Genomic DNA, 15,129 nt, shown 5'->3' on the forward strand with positions numbered 1-15,129 from the left:
TTCATGGATTATTTTTGAATTTCGCGCAAAGTTATATGAGGGCTATCTGCGCTAGCCATCCCAAATTTAGCAGTGTAAGACTAGAGGAAAGGCAGCTAGTCATCATAACCTACCGCCAACTCTTAGGTTACTCTTTTACCAACGAATAGTGGGACTGACCGTAAAATTATAACGACCACACGGCTGAAAGGGCGAGCATGTTTGGTGCGATGGGGATTTGAACCCGCGACCCTCAGATTACGATTCGAGCGCCTTAACCACCTGTCCATGCCTTGCCTGTTTTCATGGAATCGTTCTATGAATGTCAAGCTAAAACGTTCTGCCAAATTTTCAAAAAGAACTGATTGTAGATGAGAGTGGAATGTGGATCGACGGTTAGGTTGAAGAATGTGGATCCGAGGTTTCCTGGTTCGTGCTCTGCTAGCGATCTGTACTTTTGGATAGTGGATGTGTTATTTGATGACGGACAAATCCCACTTTTCAATCAGATAGTTCCAGAATTTGTGCTAGGTGGTATTTACCAACTACCTTTCTTTTAGTGACTGGTATATCACTTCTAAATTAGGAACGGCTAGCGCAGATAACGCTCAAATAGCTTAGCACAAAATTAAACAGCAACAATTATAAGTGAATAAGTAGCTGCCCTCTCAGTGACACGAACCTTTAATTAAAGTAGTCCAATATGAATATTATAAAATAAAAGTACCTTATTGATCAAGCATGATAGTGATTGAAAACCAAGTTTACAGATCGTGACAGACGAGTATTAACACTTGTAGCGAAACGAAAATATAAAAACTGCAGCGCCAATAGTGTATACAGAACCTAAACTAAGCCTAAAACTAATATCTATCAAAATAGCTCGGAAGGATCTGCGCAAGGTGGGTTACGTCTGCTAGCTTTGCCATTCAGAAACATTTAACAACAGCAAAAATACAAAAGCCTGAGCTAGTTGGTGTGAATGTATTTTAACTTGGACAGAAAATCAATGTATTAATTTGGTTTAATTAAATGAACCATTTTTTACACTTAAAAATGAACGTGTTTACATTTGAAGAAAAACAAATTCAACTTAAAACTCTAAATATGCTGTGCTATAAGATAAGTACGGAAAATGTTTATTACTGTATGGAAGTTGTTGTTTGTTTGTGTTTGTTGTTGTTGGAGAAATTTAGAATTTACGTTATTACTGAAAGGTAAAATGACACCAACTTATTACTTATACTTGAATGTAGACAAGTTTCGTCCTATGGTACATTCTTATTTTCAAATGAAGATTATCTATTTCAGTAAAAAAAATGACCATATAATTGTTAGGACTTGCTCAAATATGTAAAAAGTTCTTCATAACAATCGTGCTTTACTGTCTGCTTATGGAGAAGCAACTCCATATTGATAAATAAATTGTACAAATGTTTCCATTATTTTCCCTGAACCTTGCAACTAATGTTATAAATATAAACAAACTAAACATTTTCTATTGAGAATGAAAATTTAATTAATTTAATTTTAACAAAAGAGTGTTTAGAATAATTTTTCCATTAATGCAAGTTTAAACGTTAAAATATAATTTATTCAATGACTCTTGGTAACTTATATCTATTTTAAAGGTTTGAACACGTAACAGGCATCGTGATTGATGTAAGGTTACCTTTCGACTTATCAAAATATTAGAATTTGAAGAACAAATATGAAACTTATTATTTAACACGACCATACTTAAAACTTATTAAAAGACAATGCTTCGAAAGACAAAAGCAGTGCAAGAAACCTCAAAAATGAAAAAAAAACAAAGAACCTTTATTCTTGTATTATGTTATTATGGAACATAAAACGAGTTCTACACATCAAAATCACATCTTGGTTAGCATACGAGATTAAGTATGCTTGGTGGCATGAGTTATTGTAATTTTATTACAGTCACCTTAAACTGAGCTGTAAAACTTACATATGTATAGGATTATTTTAATTCATTACAAAATTCAGCTAGATCCAGTGCTTGTCACCTGAACATCACCTCTTCCGCTGCTAACTCCGTTTGTCGATCTGATCCACCGTTGCACCTATAGGAAGTCGACGTTGAAGAAGGAAATGGTGGACACCGTATCGGCAAAGGGAACGAAGGGAATTTTTTAACATTTCTGGGGAAAGAAAGTCCCCAGGTTAGGGGAAAAGCGGTTTCTTTTGTAAATGGATAGAAGAGAAGTTCCCGTATGGCTGGGCCAGTTTTATGGAAGGATGAAAGAAGAGGCATTGTGGAAGAACGAACTTGTTGAGATGGCAATGAAGACTTACGTTGAAGATAGTGTTTCGAACTTGACTCAAGAACTGGGCTAGAAGGAGTTGTTTCAAAAACTGGTTCCTTAAAGCTTAACCTTGGCAACGGAGAGTCTCCAATATTTATCAAAGAGTTTCCAGAGATATGAGTAAGAGAACGAGACTGGATACAGTCTTCTTCTGGTGTTTTTTCTGGGTTAAAAGGTTCTTTGCCCATAATGCTTTCAATGGTGAATGAGCTTTTCTTTGTTTTTTCAGTGAAATCAATATTTTTATTAAAAATCCCGTTGGATTTAGGCCCACTTGGTTTAATTATATTATAATTACTGTTGTTAAGCTGATCCAGAGGAACGTCACGACATTCTCTGTCGGAACTCTCTATACCTAATTTATTGCCTAGCATCACAACGTCTGCATCTTTTTGAACGGACTTCCTCTCTCCTATTGGTTCTAATTTCTGAACTTCCTCGCATGGCTGGTCTTTCAGTATTTTACTCCGCGAATTAGATATTTTCGGGTCGTTAACTAAAGCTTTCCCTTTTTTTTGAGAACTGACACTATGTTTATATGGAGTCTTGATTCTTCGCTTCCTTCTTCGAAAGTTCCCATTTTCAAACATTTCCTCGTAGCTGGGGTCAAGGGTCCAGTAGTTTCCCTTTCCAGGTTTGCCTTTTTCTCGCGGTATTTTGATGAAACATTCGTTGAGACTTAGGTTGTGTCTGATACTGTTTTGCCATCCTTGCTTGTTGTCATGGTAATATGGAAACCTATCCATAATAAATCTGTAAATCTCATTAAGGCTTATCTTCTGTTCCGGAGCACTCCGTATTGCCATTGCTATGAGAGCAATGTAAGAGTAGGGCGGTTTCTCCGGTGGTTGCTGTGGGCGACATTCAGAACTATGAGTTGGGACTATTCGGTTCAAGGATGAACAGGGAGATATAGGGCTGAGAGCGGCGGAAGTTACTGAAGTTGTGGCTGAAGAATAAAGTACTGACGACGAATAAAGGGGAGCTCGAGGATCACCAATAGGATAAAAATAATTGTTCATTGATAACATGTTGTATATATAATATATGTGAGAGTCACCATGTATTAATATATATATATATATATATATGTGTGTGTTAATCAAAACAGATACTATTAGTATTTCAAAGCTTTCAGAAGTTTTAAAAGTATTCGATTTTCACATTTTCACTTACATGACGACAAGGCAAAATGAAAACATGGACCGTATTACGACAGTCACAGGTTAGGATTTTGGTTGAGCCAGAGGTGATATTTAAACAGTTATCAGTTGGAGCTCTCACCGAAGGACTATCATTCAGTAATACACACAGAGATTGTGCGTCAGTCTCGCTGTAGTGATCCACATTTGAAAGAAATGCAACACAGAAAATACACAAGTTGTATTTGTTCCTGATGTGACGTCCGACTGAACAAATGCAGTGTTTAACACAGTGTTTAACAGTTTGCTAGTCTAAACGTTTGAAGCGTTGACTGTGAAATTATTCGCCTTCCTCCACGAGCTACCGGAAAAAGAAAAGAATTCTCTACACGAATTTTGTTTCACCAGAACCGTGAGTGAAATAACTGAAGCACCATCTGGTTTTCACACCGATTCGCTGTTTCCATTCTCACACATGATTTGTTACAAAAACATCTCTCGGGCTCCGCTGATTAGATTTTTCGAGATCACCTGATCAGCCGTGGTTGGACAAACAATCGAGAAACGTAAGCAAGCGCTGAGCTGCTTCTAGTCGTCTACGCTGCTTCTGATACTCGGAAAGTATCTCGCATAACTAGTAGAGCTTGTGTTTTCACTGCTTCTGAAATACGTGACAGCCCCTAACCTCTCTATATCTTCCTGTGGCAGATAAACAACGACTCACAAAGTTTGTTTAATGTAACTTCGTTTGTTGTGTTTATGAGCCATTGTTGATTTTTCGATTAGACTATAGAACAACATCGAACTAACATCATGTCAATAAGGTGTATTGTCCGTGTAGGCCCTCCACACACACACACCCATCACTTAAACATGGTTGTCACTATGACAACCACCAGCTGTGCCCAATCAGCAAACGCTGAATGTTTGGCCCTATTTATAAACCTCTGACAACTCATTAATACAGCCCACCCAGGAGGAGCTAGTTTTTTATTTTTATATTTTCTTTAATTTAAGATTTGCTAAAAGGAAAAGCTGACCAGTAAATTCAAATAACGAAAGAACAGTAGCCTGATTGTTCCACTTTTTCCGCTGATAATTTGAAAATCCTGATAACACCTTTACTTTTGTAACGGATATTATACTAGAAAAATACTAAAACATAAATTAGGCATTAAATTATTTTAGGAATAACTCATAAAGAGCTACTTTAAAATATCAGAAAGAACCACAATCCCCCTTTTCATATATCATACACATGTTGAACGAGCGAAAAAATGATTTTTTTCTGAATCACTTAAAGTAATTTGATTCGAATATAAAATCCATCTGTTTGATTTATATCAGTATAGAAATCTTTAAAATAGAACGAGGGTTAAGGCCAGATATTTATATTTAGCGTAATGAATGCAATAAATTGTTTTATATGATCTAATTTTTTCCTTCCCTACCTATGTATTAGAAAGTAAACTCTTGAAAGTAATTTTTAAGACTTAGCAAATCAATAATTCAGAAATTGTTACAACAGAAAGCATTGTTAACATTTTTCTTAGCATGTGAATGTTAACATGTAAAGAGCAGTTACCTCTCCCTGTCGGGAAGATATTAAAGTTATTCCACAAGTTACTCGAAATATTGATCTTTTCTGACATGTTGTATAACTTAATATGTATTAAAAGATGGATTTTGTTTTGAAATTAGTTTTAATTTTGCGCAAAGCTACACGAGGGCTATCTGCGATAGCCGTCCCTAACTTAGCATTGAAAGACTAGAGGGAAGGCAGTTAGTCATCACCACCCATCGCCAACTCTTGAGCTACTATCTTACCAACTAGTAAAAAGTCAACTCATAAGTTGTGTGAGGCCAATCAAGCTAGCTAGCTTTAAGTGAGGTGTGACAATATCAACTCAGAATTAATTTGCTCGTCGTGGACTTGGATCGTCGATATTTGTTAAATATTAAAATATATTTGTGTTAATAAAATTGTGTGTATCAATCTTATTGGCAAATATCATATATCTGATACATATTAATATTTAATTTCTAAATTAAAATTAAAATTTCCGGATATTTGAAATCTTAATACGTAACGTAGTAATATAATAAATCGGAAACTTGTCTGAGATAAATTATAATATGTAACATATTATTTTTATTTAGTGATACTAACTTTAGGTTTAAAACTACTTCATTCTTTGTAGCCTATTTAAAATCATTAGTCCCTATCACATGATGTCTCATGAGAACAAGTCTGCACAATGACATACTAAAAGTCATGTGATGGTTTCTTTGTTGTAGAGAAAAACCATAAGTAGTTATCTACTGTCTTTACTGTTCGGAATCAAACTCCTGAGTGTAGTTTTAAAATCGTGTAAAGTTACCACTGCCTCACTGGAACACGATACGTAGTACACCTGCAGAACTAATCTTGAACACTGTTACAGGTGCAGAAAACTAAACGAAAATGAAGTCATTTGAAATTATAGAACATTTTATAATCCATATATTATCACTACTGGGCTTCAGGGTATAGGTAAAAACAAATATAGGATGCATATGCATTTAAAAGATAAATTATTTGTGCTAAATGATTTAGGAAAATAAAGTTTGAAAACACCATTACTTTATTGCGATTATTGTTCTTTGCATAGTAAGCTTTTTTGAGACAACAATGCCTTTTTTTTCAGGCTATTTCAGTTTCAAGTTAACATGACCTTAGAAAAAACACTAGAAAACATTAATAATATTTAAATATAAGCTATATATCAAGGAAAAATAAGTTCTTCAGAAATTACAATAGAAAGTCGTAGCTCAAATATCTGATATTTGATCATTTTGTTATTCCTTTCAAGTTTTTATTCTTAGTATAATAAATGCTTAGACATTTAATGTCTCATACAGAAACATAAATAATTTAATGAATGACGAAAGAAAAACTGTTAACATCAGAAGAAACTGAAATTAACATTGTACCGCGACATCAGCATTATAACGTGTTTTGTTTTGCATATTTTCACTTTTCTGTCTTCATATTTCAATTGATTGCAATAATTTTATCTGACATGTGAGGTTTCTTGTTGATAACAAATATTATTTGTAATATAACGTTATCATTGTAATTGACTTTATTATTTAATATGCAAGCATCATTGTCGTTACGACAGTTTCGTAGTCCATGGTAACGTGAATGTAACTAGTTCAATTAAAACTGCCCATTCAACTTTAAATTAAAGGCTGTAAAACTTCCTGACATTTGAAATTAGACGACAGATGTCAAACACGTGGATATTTAGATTTAAAATATTAAAGAAATTAAAAATAAATACCAAGGCCTAAAACATGTAGGAAAAATCAAACAAACTGTACTCTCTCTATATATAGCAATAAGCTTATACAATATGCGATGAAGCACAGTGCATGGAACTTGTACCTAATTCATCTAGCTTCTAATAAAAGAAGTTTCATTTGGATTAACTGTTTCTCTAATGTTTAATCAGGAAGTAGTATCCTTTGTGTATAAATAATGACGTTTTTTTAGAAATTTATTATTATCATAAAGCAATAACTGCTGCTACTTGGTCTCTCCGTTGTTTTAAACGTGTAATCTGTTAGCAAGATTGACCACAACTGTATGTTATTATATATATTATCATGTTTCTGAACACTCTGATACAGAATTTAAAGGTGGAAGATGGTTGAAAATTAAATTATTATTTTTGGGGTTATCTCTTATAAATGTTGACAGAGCATGAACTAACGATTACTGTGTCTACAGTGTGAATCTAAGAATTCCTTGTTCTCGTCTCACTGCCGTAAAAAACATATTGAAGAGTTACAACAAATTTCATTATTCGGTTGTAAGAGTAGCCCATTATTTTTCGATGGATGTTGTTTCCTTGCTTCTTTAATTTACAAGCTTAGACTGGAAGAGACAAACTATTCTTTTTTACTACACTGTTACTACTAAAGAATGAATAACGTGTTAAATAAAATTATTTCATAGAGCCATAAATGGCTCTATTATATTTTTATGTTGCAAGTGTCATATTTCACTGGTTTCTTAGAGCCACAACTGGCTCTGTTACATATTTTTGTTGCAAGTGTCATATCTCACTGGTTTCCTAGAACCATAACTAGCTGTGTTCCATTGTTATCCTGTATGTGTTATATCTCACTGGTTTCCTGGAACCGTAACTTGTTGTGTTCCATCTTTATCCTGTATGTGTTATATCTCACTAAGTTTGGTTGAAACTGACCTCGCGGCCTAGGAGTAGTTAGATAACAGACAAACAGACAGGCACACCGACTTTTATGCCTTATATATTTAGATATGAATAATCTAACGCTTTTGCTCAGAAGTTAAATGCATCCTGACATTCAGTAAAATATTAACGACTGAACCAGTGTACGCGTATATTTACATATATATATGTAAATGATCTTGAATAAAAAAAAATGTATAGTTAGGTAAACAAAGATGGTCGTGTTTGTATTTTTAATGCCCCTGGTGGCTCAACGGTTGAGTCAGTACGTTCATAAAGATAAAATATGAATTTCTTTTTCCGTCATCGGCAGAGCACAGCTAATCCATTGCACAACTTCCTGCTTCACAACAAACGAGCAATACACTTAAAATTTCAAACCAGAATTTTATTTGAATTTTATAATTTGCGTGTACTGTTCACTTATCACTTAATAAATGTAATGTCCCCTATTTGATTTATGAACCTGAAATTACTTTCTAGTTGAAATAAGTTACTAGAATACACCCACACAAACATATAAAGGATATGCCTGAAAGAGATTAGAAGAACTAGTTTTGATTATGATCGATGTATAGGAACCTAGGTAGATAACTCACGAACGGTTAATGTTGTTTGATATTATTTTACTGCTTTAGTTTAATGTCGTGAACGAGGACTCAACTGCGTAACATATGCGAAGCCGATATCAAACAAGAGTACCGTTTAACATTACGCTTACCAGGTGTACCATTGTATTGTACAAACAGTTTATGTACCAAGGATTCAAAATAGTGAAAGGAGCTGCCAATGTATTCCAATATGTTTGTTTTTGAATTACGTGCAAGGTTACACGAAGGCTATCTGCGCTGGCTGTCCCTAATTTAGCAGTGTAAGAGTAGAGGGAAGGCAACTAGTCTTCACCACCCACCACCAGCTCTTGGGTTACTCTTTTACCAACGAATATTGGGATTGACCGTCACGTTATAATGCTTCAGCGGCTGAAAGGGTGAACATGTCTCGTGTGACTGGGATTCGAACCCGCAACCCTCAGATTACCAGTCGATTGCCTTAACAGTCGAGGGCTCCCTCCAATATGAAATAATTATGTTTATGCAAAGTTAACTAGAAATAAAGTGTAATGTCATATCTCCTAAACTATTTATCGTGAGAAAGGATTAAATACATATGGAATAGATGACTTCATTATCATCAATGCGCATAACAAAGAAATAGACTAACAGAATCTGAAAAGATAATAAAACATTACAGTGAATATGCAAAAAGTGGATATTACTGCAATTAATCATGTTATCTTGGTAGATCTGTTTTACAACCAGATATGTAATTAATGAACCATGAACACGACTGTTACATTAATTATATTCTTTCACGTAACCTATGACAGAAACGAACGTCCTCAACATTTTTGTAAGCGAGTTAAAAACAGACCATATATTGATGTTCTACAAAACTAAAACGAATGCCATAAGGTCGTTCGAGAAATTGAAACTCTGGCAAAAGGAATCTATGGTTATACTGAATATAGACTTTCGTAAGTACGTGGTCATGCAAAGTTATTACTAACAAAAATTAATAAGGTTAACAAACAATTAAGCTTACAGTTTTAAGAGGCAATTATAGAGTGTATAGCACTTCAAAACTGAAGGAGCAAGTACTACCCTACAGACCCCATAGTATACCATAAGTTCACATTTCATAGTTAACAGCAATAAATAAATTTTGAGAAATCAAGCTTGACCAACAAAGAGGCAGAAAAGTTCATTGAGGTATTAAATCACTTTTTGAGCCAATCAAAATTAAGATCATTCATGAAATAAATTCGTTACGTATTCATAAAATAATTGTTGATAAAAATCAGTTACATTAACAACTTCTAATATAAAGAAAAAATAGTGCTATTTGGTAACACTACATTCCAACAATGGTTTTAATGTCATGTTGCTTAGCAACAAAAGTATAACCTAATTTTGTTGTTAGTTTATGTATTGTAAATATAAAAGTAAATCTATAGACAACAACACTGGAAAAATATTTATTTACCTCTTAACTTATAGTCTCCATTTATTAAAGAGGCTTATTTTTTTATTAAAACGTTGGCATTATAACATAAAATAATTTACTTCAGAAAATACTTAAGTTTAAAACTGAATTGATATTTGTACTTTCATGATAAATTTTATGCACTTGGCTATAGGCTAGGTGATCCAACACTATGTCTTTACTTTAGACTTATAATACCAACATTCACTACACATATAAGGTTTTACGGAATCTCCCGCCCACACAGCCCCCTTGCAGTAGGATTTATATAAGTTAGATTTTTTTATTGAACCATGAAATAGTGGTGGCAGCTAGTCATCACCATCCACTGCTACCTCTTAGGCTACTCTAACAAACAACTTCGCTTGAAAATCTAAAGTTTATTTATACTTAATTGTTTTGTAAATTTGAAACTGTTTGACAAAAAACAAAGTACAACAGAAAACAGTTTCTGAAGTTGCGTATATATTCTTCAGTGAAGGTTTTAAGCTTGAATTAAGATGCCCATAAATAATTAAACTCCTATAATGTTACTGGAGTTATTGTTTTAAGTTAATAATTTTGTCTCATATTACTAAAATTCGTGTTTCAATACTCATAATGGGCATAGTAATATAGCCCATAGTGTAGCTTTGTGTTTAACAACAACTAAAATTTAAAACATTTTCTTATTTACTGGCAAGGCTAATAAATAGCCTGAAAAAAATATTACGAAAAATTACTCAGAAAACTGAAATGCTGAGGGGGTGGAAGTAAACAATAAGAACTAGGACTTGAAGTTAGAGTCATTATCTGCAATTTATCTGCAATTAGTGTCATTGTATGTGTGATTGTTGTTTTGTGTAAACATAAGAGATAAAATTATTGATATAATTTCACTTGCATGGTAACAACTGCTGCTTTGGAATTAAACATAAAGCTACATGAGGGTTATCTGCTAGCCGTCCCTAATTTAGTAGCAAAAGACTAGAGGGAAAGCAGCTAGTCATCACCATCCACTGCTACCTCTTAGGCTACTCTTTTAACAACGAATAGTGGTATTGGCCATCACTTTATAACACCCAGATGACTAAAAGGTTGAGTATGTTTGGTGTGACAGGAATTCGAACCCGCGTCCCTCAAATTATGAGTTGGGCGCCCTAACCAACTGGCCATGCCGGGCCCTTTTAAGGGATCTAGTTATGATGTTTTTTGGAAAGTTTTAAAACAGATGAAACTGAATTCCATATCAGGATGTTCTGTTTATTCGTTCATCTCTTGTTTGGAAAATAAAATTTAGTAATAAAACTTGAACTTCCGAATCCAGTTCGTATTTCTCGTAATTTCAACCTTTTTCATTTTCAGTTGTACGTGAGTTGTCCCTGTGGTATAGCTCTGTGCGATAGCATAAAATATTTTCTGCTTTTAAAGCTGTAGGCGAGTTATAAGTTACATTAATCCCTTACTATGGACGTTAGGGTACAGCTAATTGGCTGCTTTCTCAATGATCAGTAGTTCAAAATTAGAGACAGCAAGAGATAACATTAATAGCTTTGCTAATAAATCAGATACATTTTCAATCAGATAATACCTATTTTTAAGTGTTTTCTCGTTAATCGTGTTATATATTCAATGTATTTTCATATCATGTATGTCAGGGCTCTTTTAATGTCTACTTCTGACATCCGTAGCAGTCTACCCTACTCTGCAAAGAAACTCCTCGATATGAATACAGTGACGCAACAGACAGGAAGACAAGGAATGTGAAAGTGCAATATACCGAAGCGTTGTGAATAACATTGATTTGAAGGAGAAAAGATACAGGGTTTTTTTTTGGAGTCTAGAAGCCGATATGGTTGCTAGGCTTAACCATGCGCAATTACTATGCATGAATCCATTCAGCGTATCGGTAATGTGATACCGAAACAGCTAAACGTTTGTCAAATCAACAAAAGGTCTGTCAAGGCTTGACAAGCGTTCACTTATTATGGTTGTTAGATCTTCTGGAACTCAGCACTAGAATTCTGAGAACTGGCTGCGAATTGTGTGATGGTGAGAACTGCTCCTCTTGTTATCAATATGTGTGTTGGTCATGCAAATGAAAATGATATAATTAACTTTATGTGGTATGTTTTCTGTACATAGAGCATAGTAACTACCTATGAAGTACATATAAGTCTAAATGCCCATGGCTAGCTGAAATATCTAAATTAATGTATTCTATTAGACAGACCGAGTATTCTGTTTAGCAGGTCAATATGTTTTACTAGAAAAACAATATTCTGTCCAGAGACCACATGCTACTCATTCATAACTAGCCTTTTCATAAGTGGGGTTTTAATTTCACAGGACATGTTAAGAACCAGTTGAAACGATTTATTCAAGAAGTTAAACCACAGCCTACTAAAAGTGTGACCAACTGGATGTACCGCATATCTATCGTAATCTATACGAGAATATACCTTGCGTTACAGTTGCAGTTACGCAGCTTATGGCTAACACTATACGGTAGTAGCATAGTAACACTAAAAACTACCTTGTAATACTTTGTGTCTGGATACTTTTGGTAGGACACATGGTAATATACTCATCACTATGTAGAAATTTCTTTCCAAAACACTTTTTTAATACCGTTAAAATAATCCCAAATTTGCTCTTATTCATAAGGGTACAATATCTGAATGAGAGGTGAAGTGAATACATAATACATACCTCTTAGAAATTAATTTTGGTTATGACGTTGCGTTATATTCTCTTCCATTCGCCCATTTCAGTCGTGTAAGTAATTTAAGTCAGTCAATCTAAAAACAAAGATCATTCTGTTCTAAGAATAAACTGTGTACTGTGAAAGTAATGAAAAACTTAATAAATATCCCCAGAAGATAAGCATTTCTTTAATAGTTATCTACCTGAAAAAAAGAAAGAGATATAATGATATATTTTTTAGTTATACTCCAATTGACTTATTTTTCTCGCCTTACCTAACTAACGCCTACATTAACTGAATTTATGTGTACTTAATACAATCTAGAAACTTTCCTTGAACTAGTAAGTGAGTGACTTAATATTTCGTGAATAAAACTGTACAACTAACACTCCATATCCTACAGAGCGACGCAGAATTTACGTAACATAGGTCAAGTTTCAAATTAAAATACCAACAAAAAAAGATATTGCTCGTTTATCACTGCTAGCATCCGGGGACTTATGAGGGACTGCGAAACAGATGCCTGTTAAAACAAATTTAAGAAGTGTAAATAAAGCATTTCTTGGGGTTTAAAGTGAAAACAAACACCGTATTTGACAAGTGACGTCAACAGCGGGAAAACTAAAACTGAGACAAGATAAAAGCACTTGCTCTTTTTTTATGTTCCCTTTTTTTCTAGTTAGGCTGCTACTTGCTGGAAGTAAGGTTGTAATGTAATTCGTCACGATCGCACCAGACTGATAAGTCATAGATGGACTCGGATCAAATGGCTTTGCTTTTAAAGATAAACATTGTCATGTTTACTTAAGCAGACCTTGCAAGATCGTATCAATAGTACTGGTGGTTCAAGTATGGTAAACCGCTGCAATACACAGACACACACACACACACATATATATATATATGTTTTATGTATCTCCGCGTTCACGTTTGCATTCATTACTTTTAGATCTCTTAAATAACAAGCATATATATTTTCACTTGGCTGAGACTTCTTAACTCTGCAATAAATTTAAAACTCATAAAACTGAAAAATTATATACATGAAAGATAGTATTTCTTAATTAAGACGGCTGTTCACATTATTTTTAACTCACTTCGAAAGATAAGGGGATACAATAAACCACTTGTTCTTTAAGACGAACAGCCAGGATTTAGTAGTATGATAAGATTTTACTTGACAAAAATATCACATTGAAGGTCTTCGAAGACAAACAGATAGGATTGTTGTTAGATTATTCGTTCCTAACGAGACTACGTCGATAAACTTAGCTTCAAAATACACGTGGAAAGATAAAGAGATAACATACATGTTACGGTTTAAAAAAAAAACAAAAACAAACGACAATAACGTATTTATCCTATCAAACAAAGTAAAACAGGATGAGTATGATAGTATGTTACACAACAAACATGACAGTAATTATAAATTAAAATTATCAAATGGTAAAGGCGAGCACTTTTCTGGTAAAACTACATGTTTTATAAACATAATTATTTTGAAAATTTAAATTAAATGAATAATTGAACTGTAATATCAAATATAATACTGTAGTTTTGTTACGTTTCGTAAAATGGGGGTTATTTCTTGTTGTGCCTCCCAGCTTGTCAGCCGTAAGGTTACGGACTTACACGCTAAAATCCGAGGTTCGATTTCTCTCAGTGGATAAAAGTCAGCTAGCCCAGTGTGTACGTTTTTGCTAAAAACACCAACAGTTTTTGAAGCTTGACGTAAGCAAAAAAATTAAAAAATATTCAGAAACTATAAGTAACAACAGCTGGTAGAAAACAAGTGTTGTTTGTAAGTTTTATTTTTAAGTGTCATATCGTGACATTTGTACTGATACTGACTGACTGATAAAATTATGCTTGTGGTTACAAACTCTGACGATATTTAATCACTTTTAAAGGTTATAACTTCTGGTCTGCCATAGACGTTGTTTATAAATGGAATTTTAATAATAGAACATTTATATTTTCAATTCGATATATTTCTTCGCTTTCAATAATTAATTATGTTTGAATAAGATGCAAGCATGATAAATGTTCTTAAAGCTCATAAAAAAATTCCCAACGACTTGAAATAGCTAAGAGAGGCTTAATGTTTAATTTATTCTGTCTTTTAATCAGCCATAACATACATCAAAGTTGTGATCCTGAGGTCATTTGGGTTGATAATTCCCACGATACTACAAGTGCGATAAGACTTACTATTCCTACTATTATCAGAATTTATGGGTTATATCATTCACACTGTCAAAATCCACATTGCTGTACAGTATTATCAGAGATTATTATGTTAAAGGTCACAGGTCTCTAGAGTTATACGTGGAAAACATAAAATATTCTTTCACCAGTGATAAGACTGTAATGCACACGATATGAAGAGTTGATTATTTTGTATAAATATATAAAGTAGTAAAAAGTCAACGTGTCTGTCATTTTCCAGTTTAAGTTCTAAAATAAATTCAACATAAATTAGTATGACGCATAAACTTAAGCAAAAAAAAAAAAGAACCAGACAGTATCGGTGGAGTAAAAAAAAACTGTAAGCTGATATTATCAAAAAACCATGAGTAGTAAAACCTAAAAATACACGTGTGAATATATGTATATGTAATGTACAAGTGTACTCAAATGAGGTGTGATTTACAAAGGCTTATTTCTAAATGTAGCGTTTTTGAAGATAA

At 33.6% G+C, this 15,129-nt stretch overlaps 1 protein-coding gene across 1 annotated transcript; it reads right to left on the reverse strand.

Moving 5' to 3' along the window:
- Window positions 1–1,781: 1,781 nt before the first annotated feature.
- On the reverse strand, window positions 1,782–4,408 carry LOC143249255 (uncharacterized). The gene has a single exon (XM_076498782.1). It carries the CDS (start codon window positions 3,335–3,337, stop codon window positions 2,003–2,005), a length of 1,335 nt encoding a protein of 444 aa, XP_076354897.1. The 5' UTR covers window positions 3,338–4,408; the 3' UTR covers window positions 1,782–2,002.
- Window positions 4,409–15,129: the final 10,721 nt, after the last annotated feature.

This window comes from Tachypleus tridentatus, chromosome 1 (genome assembly GCF_004210375.1).
Source record: "Tachypleus tridentatus isolate NWPU-2018 chromosome 1, ASM421037v1, whole genome shotgun sequence".
Classification (NCBI taxonomy): Eukaryota; Metazoa; Arthropoda; class Merostomata; order Xiphosura; family Limulidae; genus Tachypleus; species Tachypleus tridentatus.

What these genes read in the sequence shown, in the direction of transcription:
- LOC143249255 (XM_076498782.1), bottom strand. Translation starts at nt 3,337, where the DNA reads ATGTTATCAATGAACAATTATTTTTATCCTATTGGTGATCCTCGAGCT.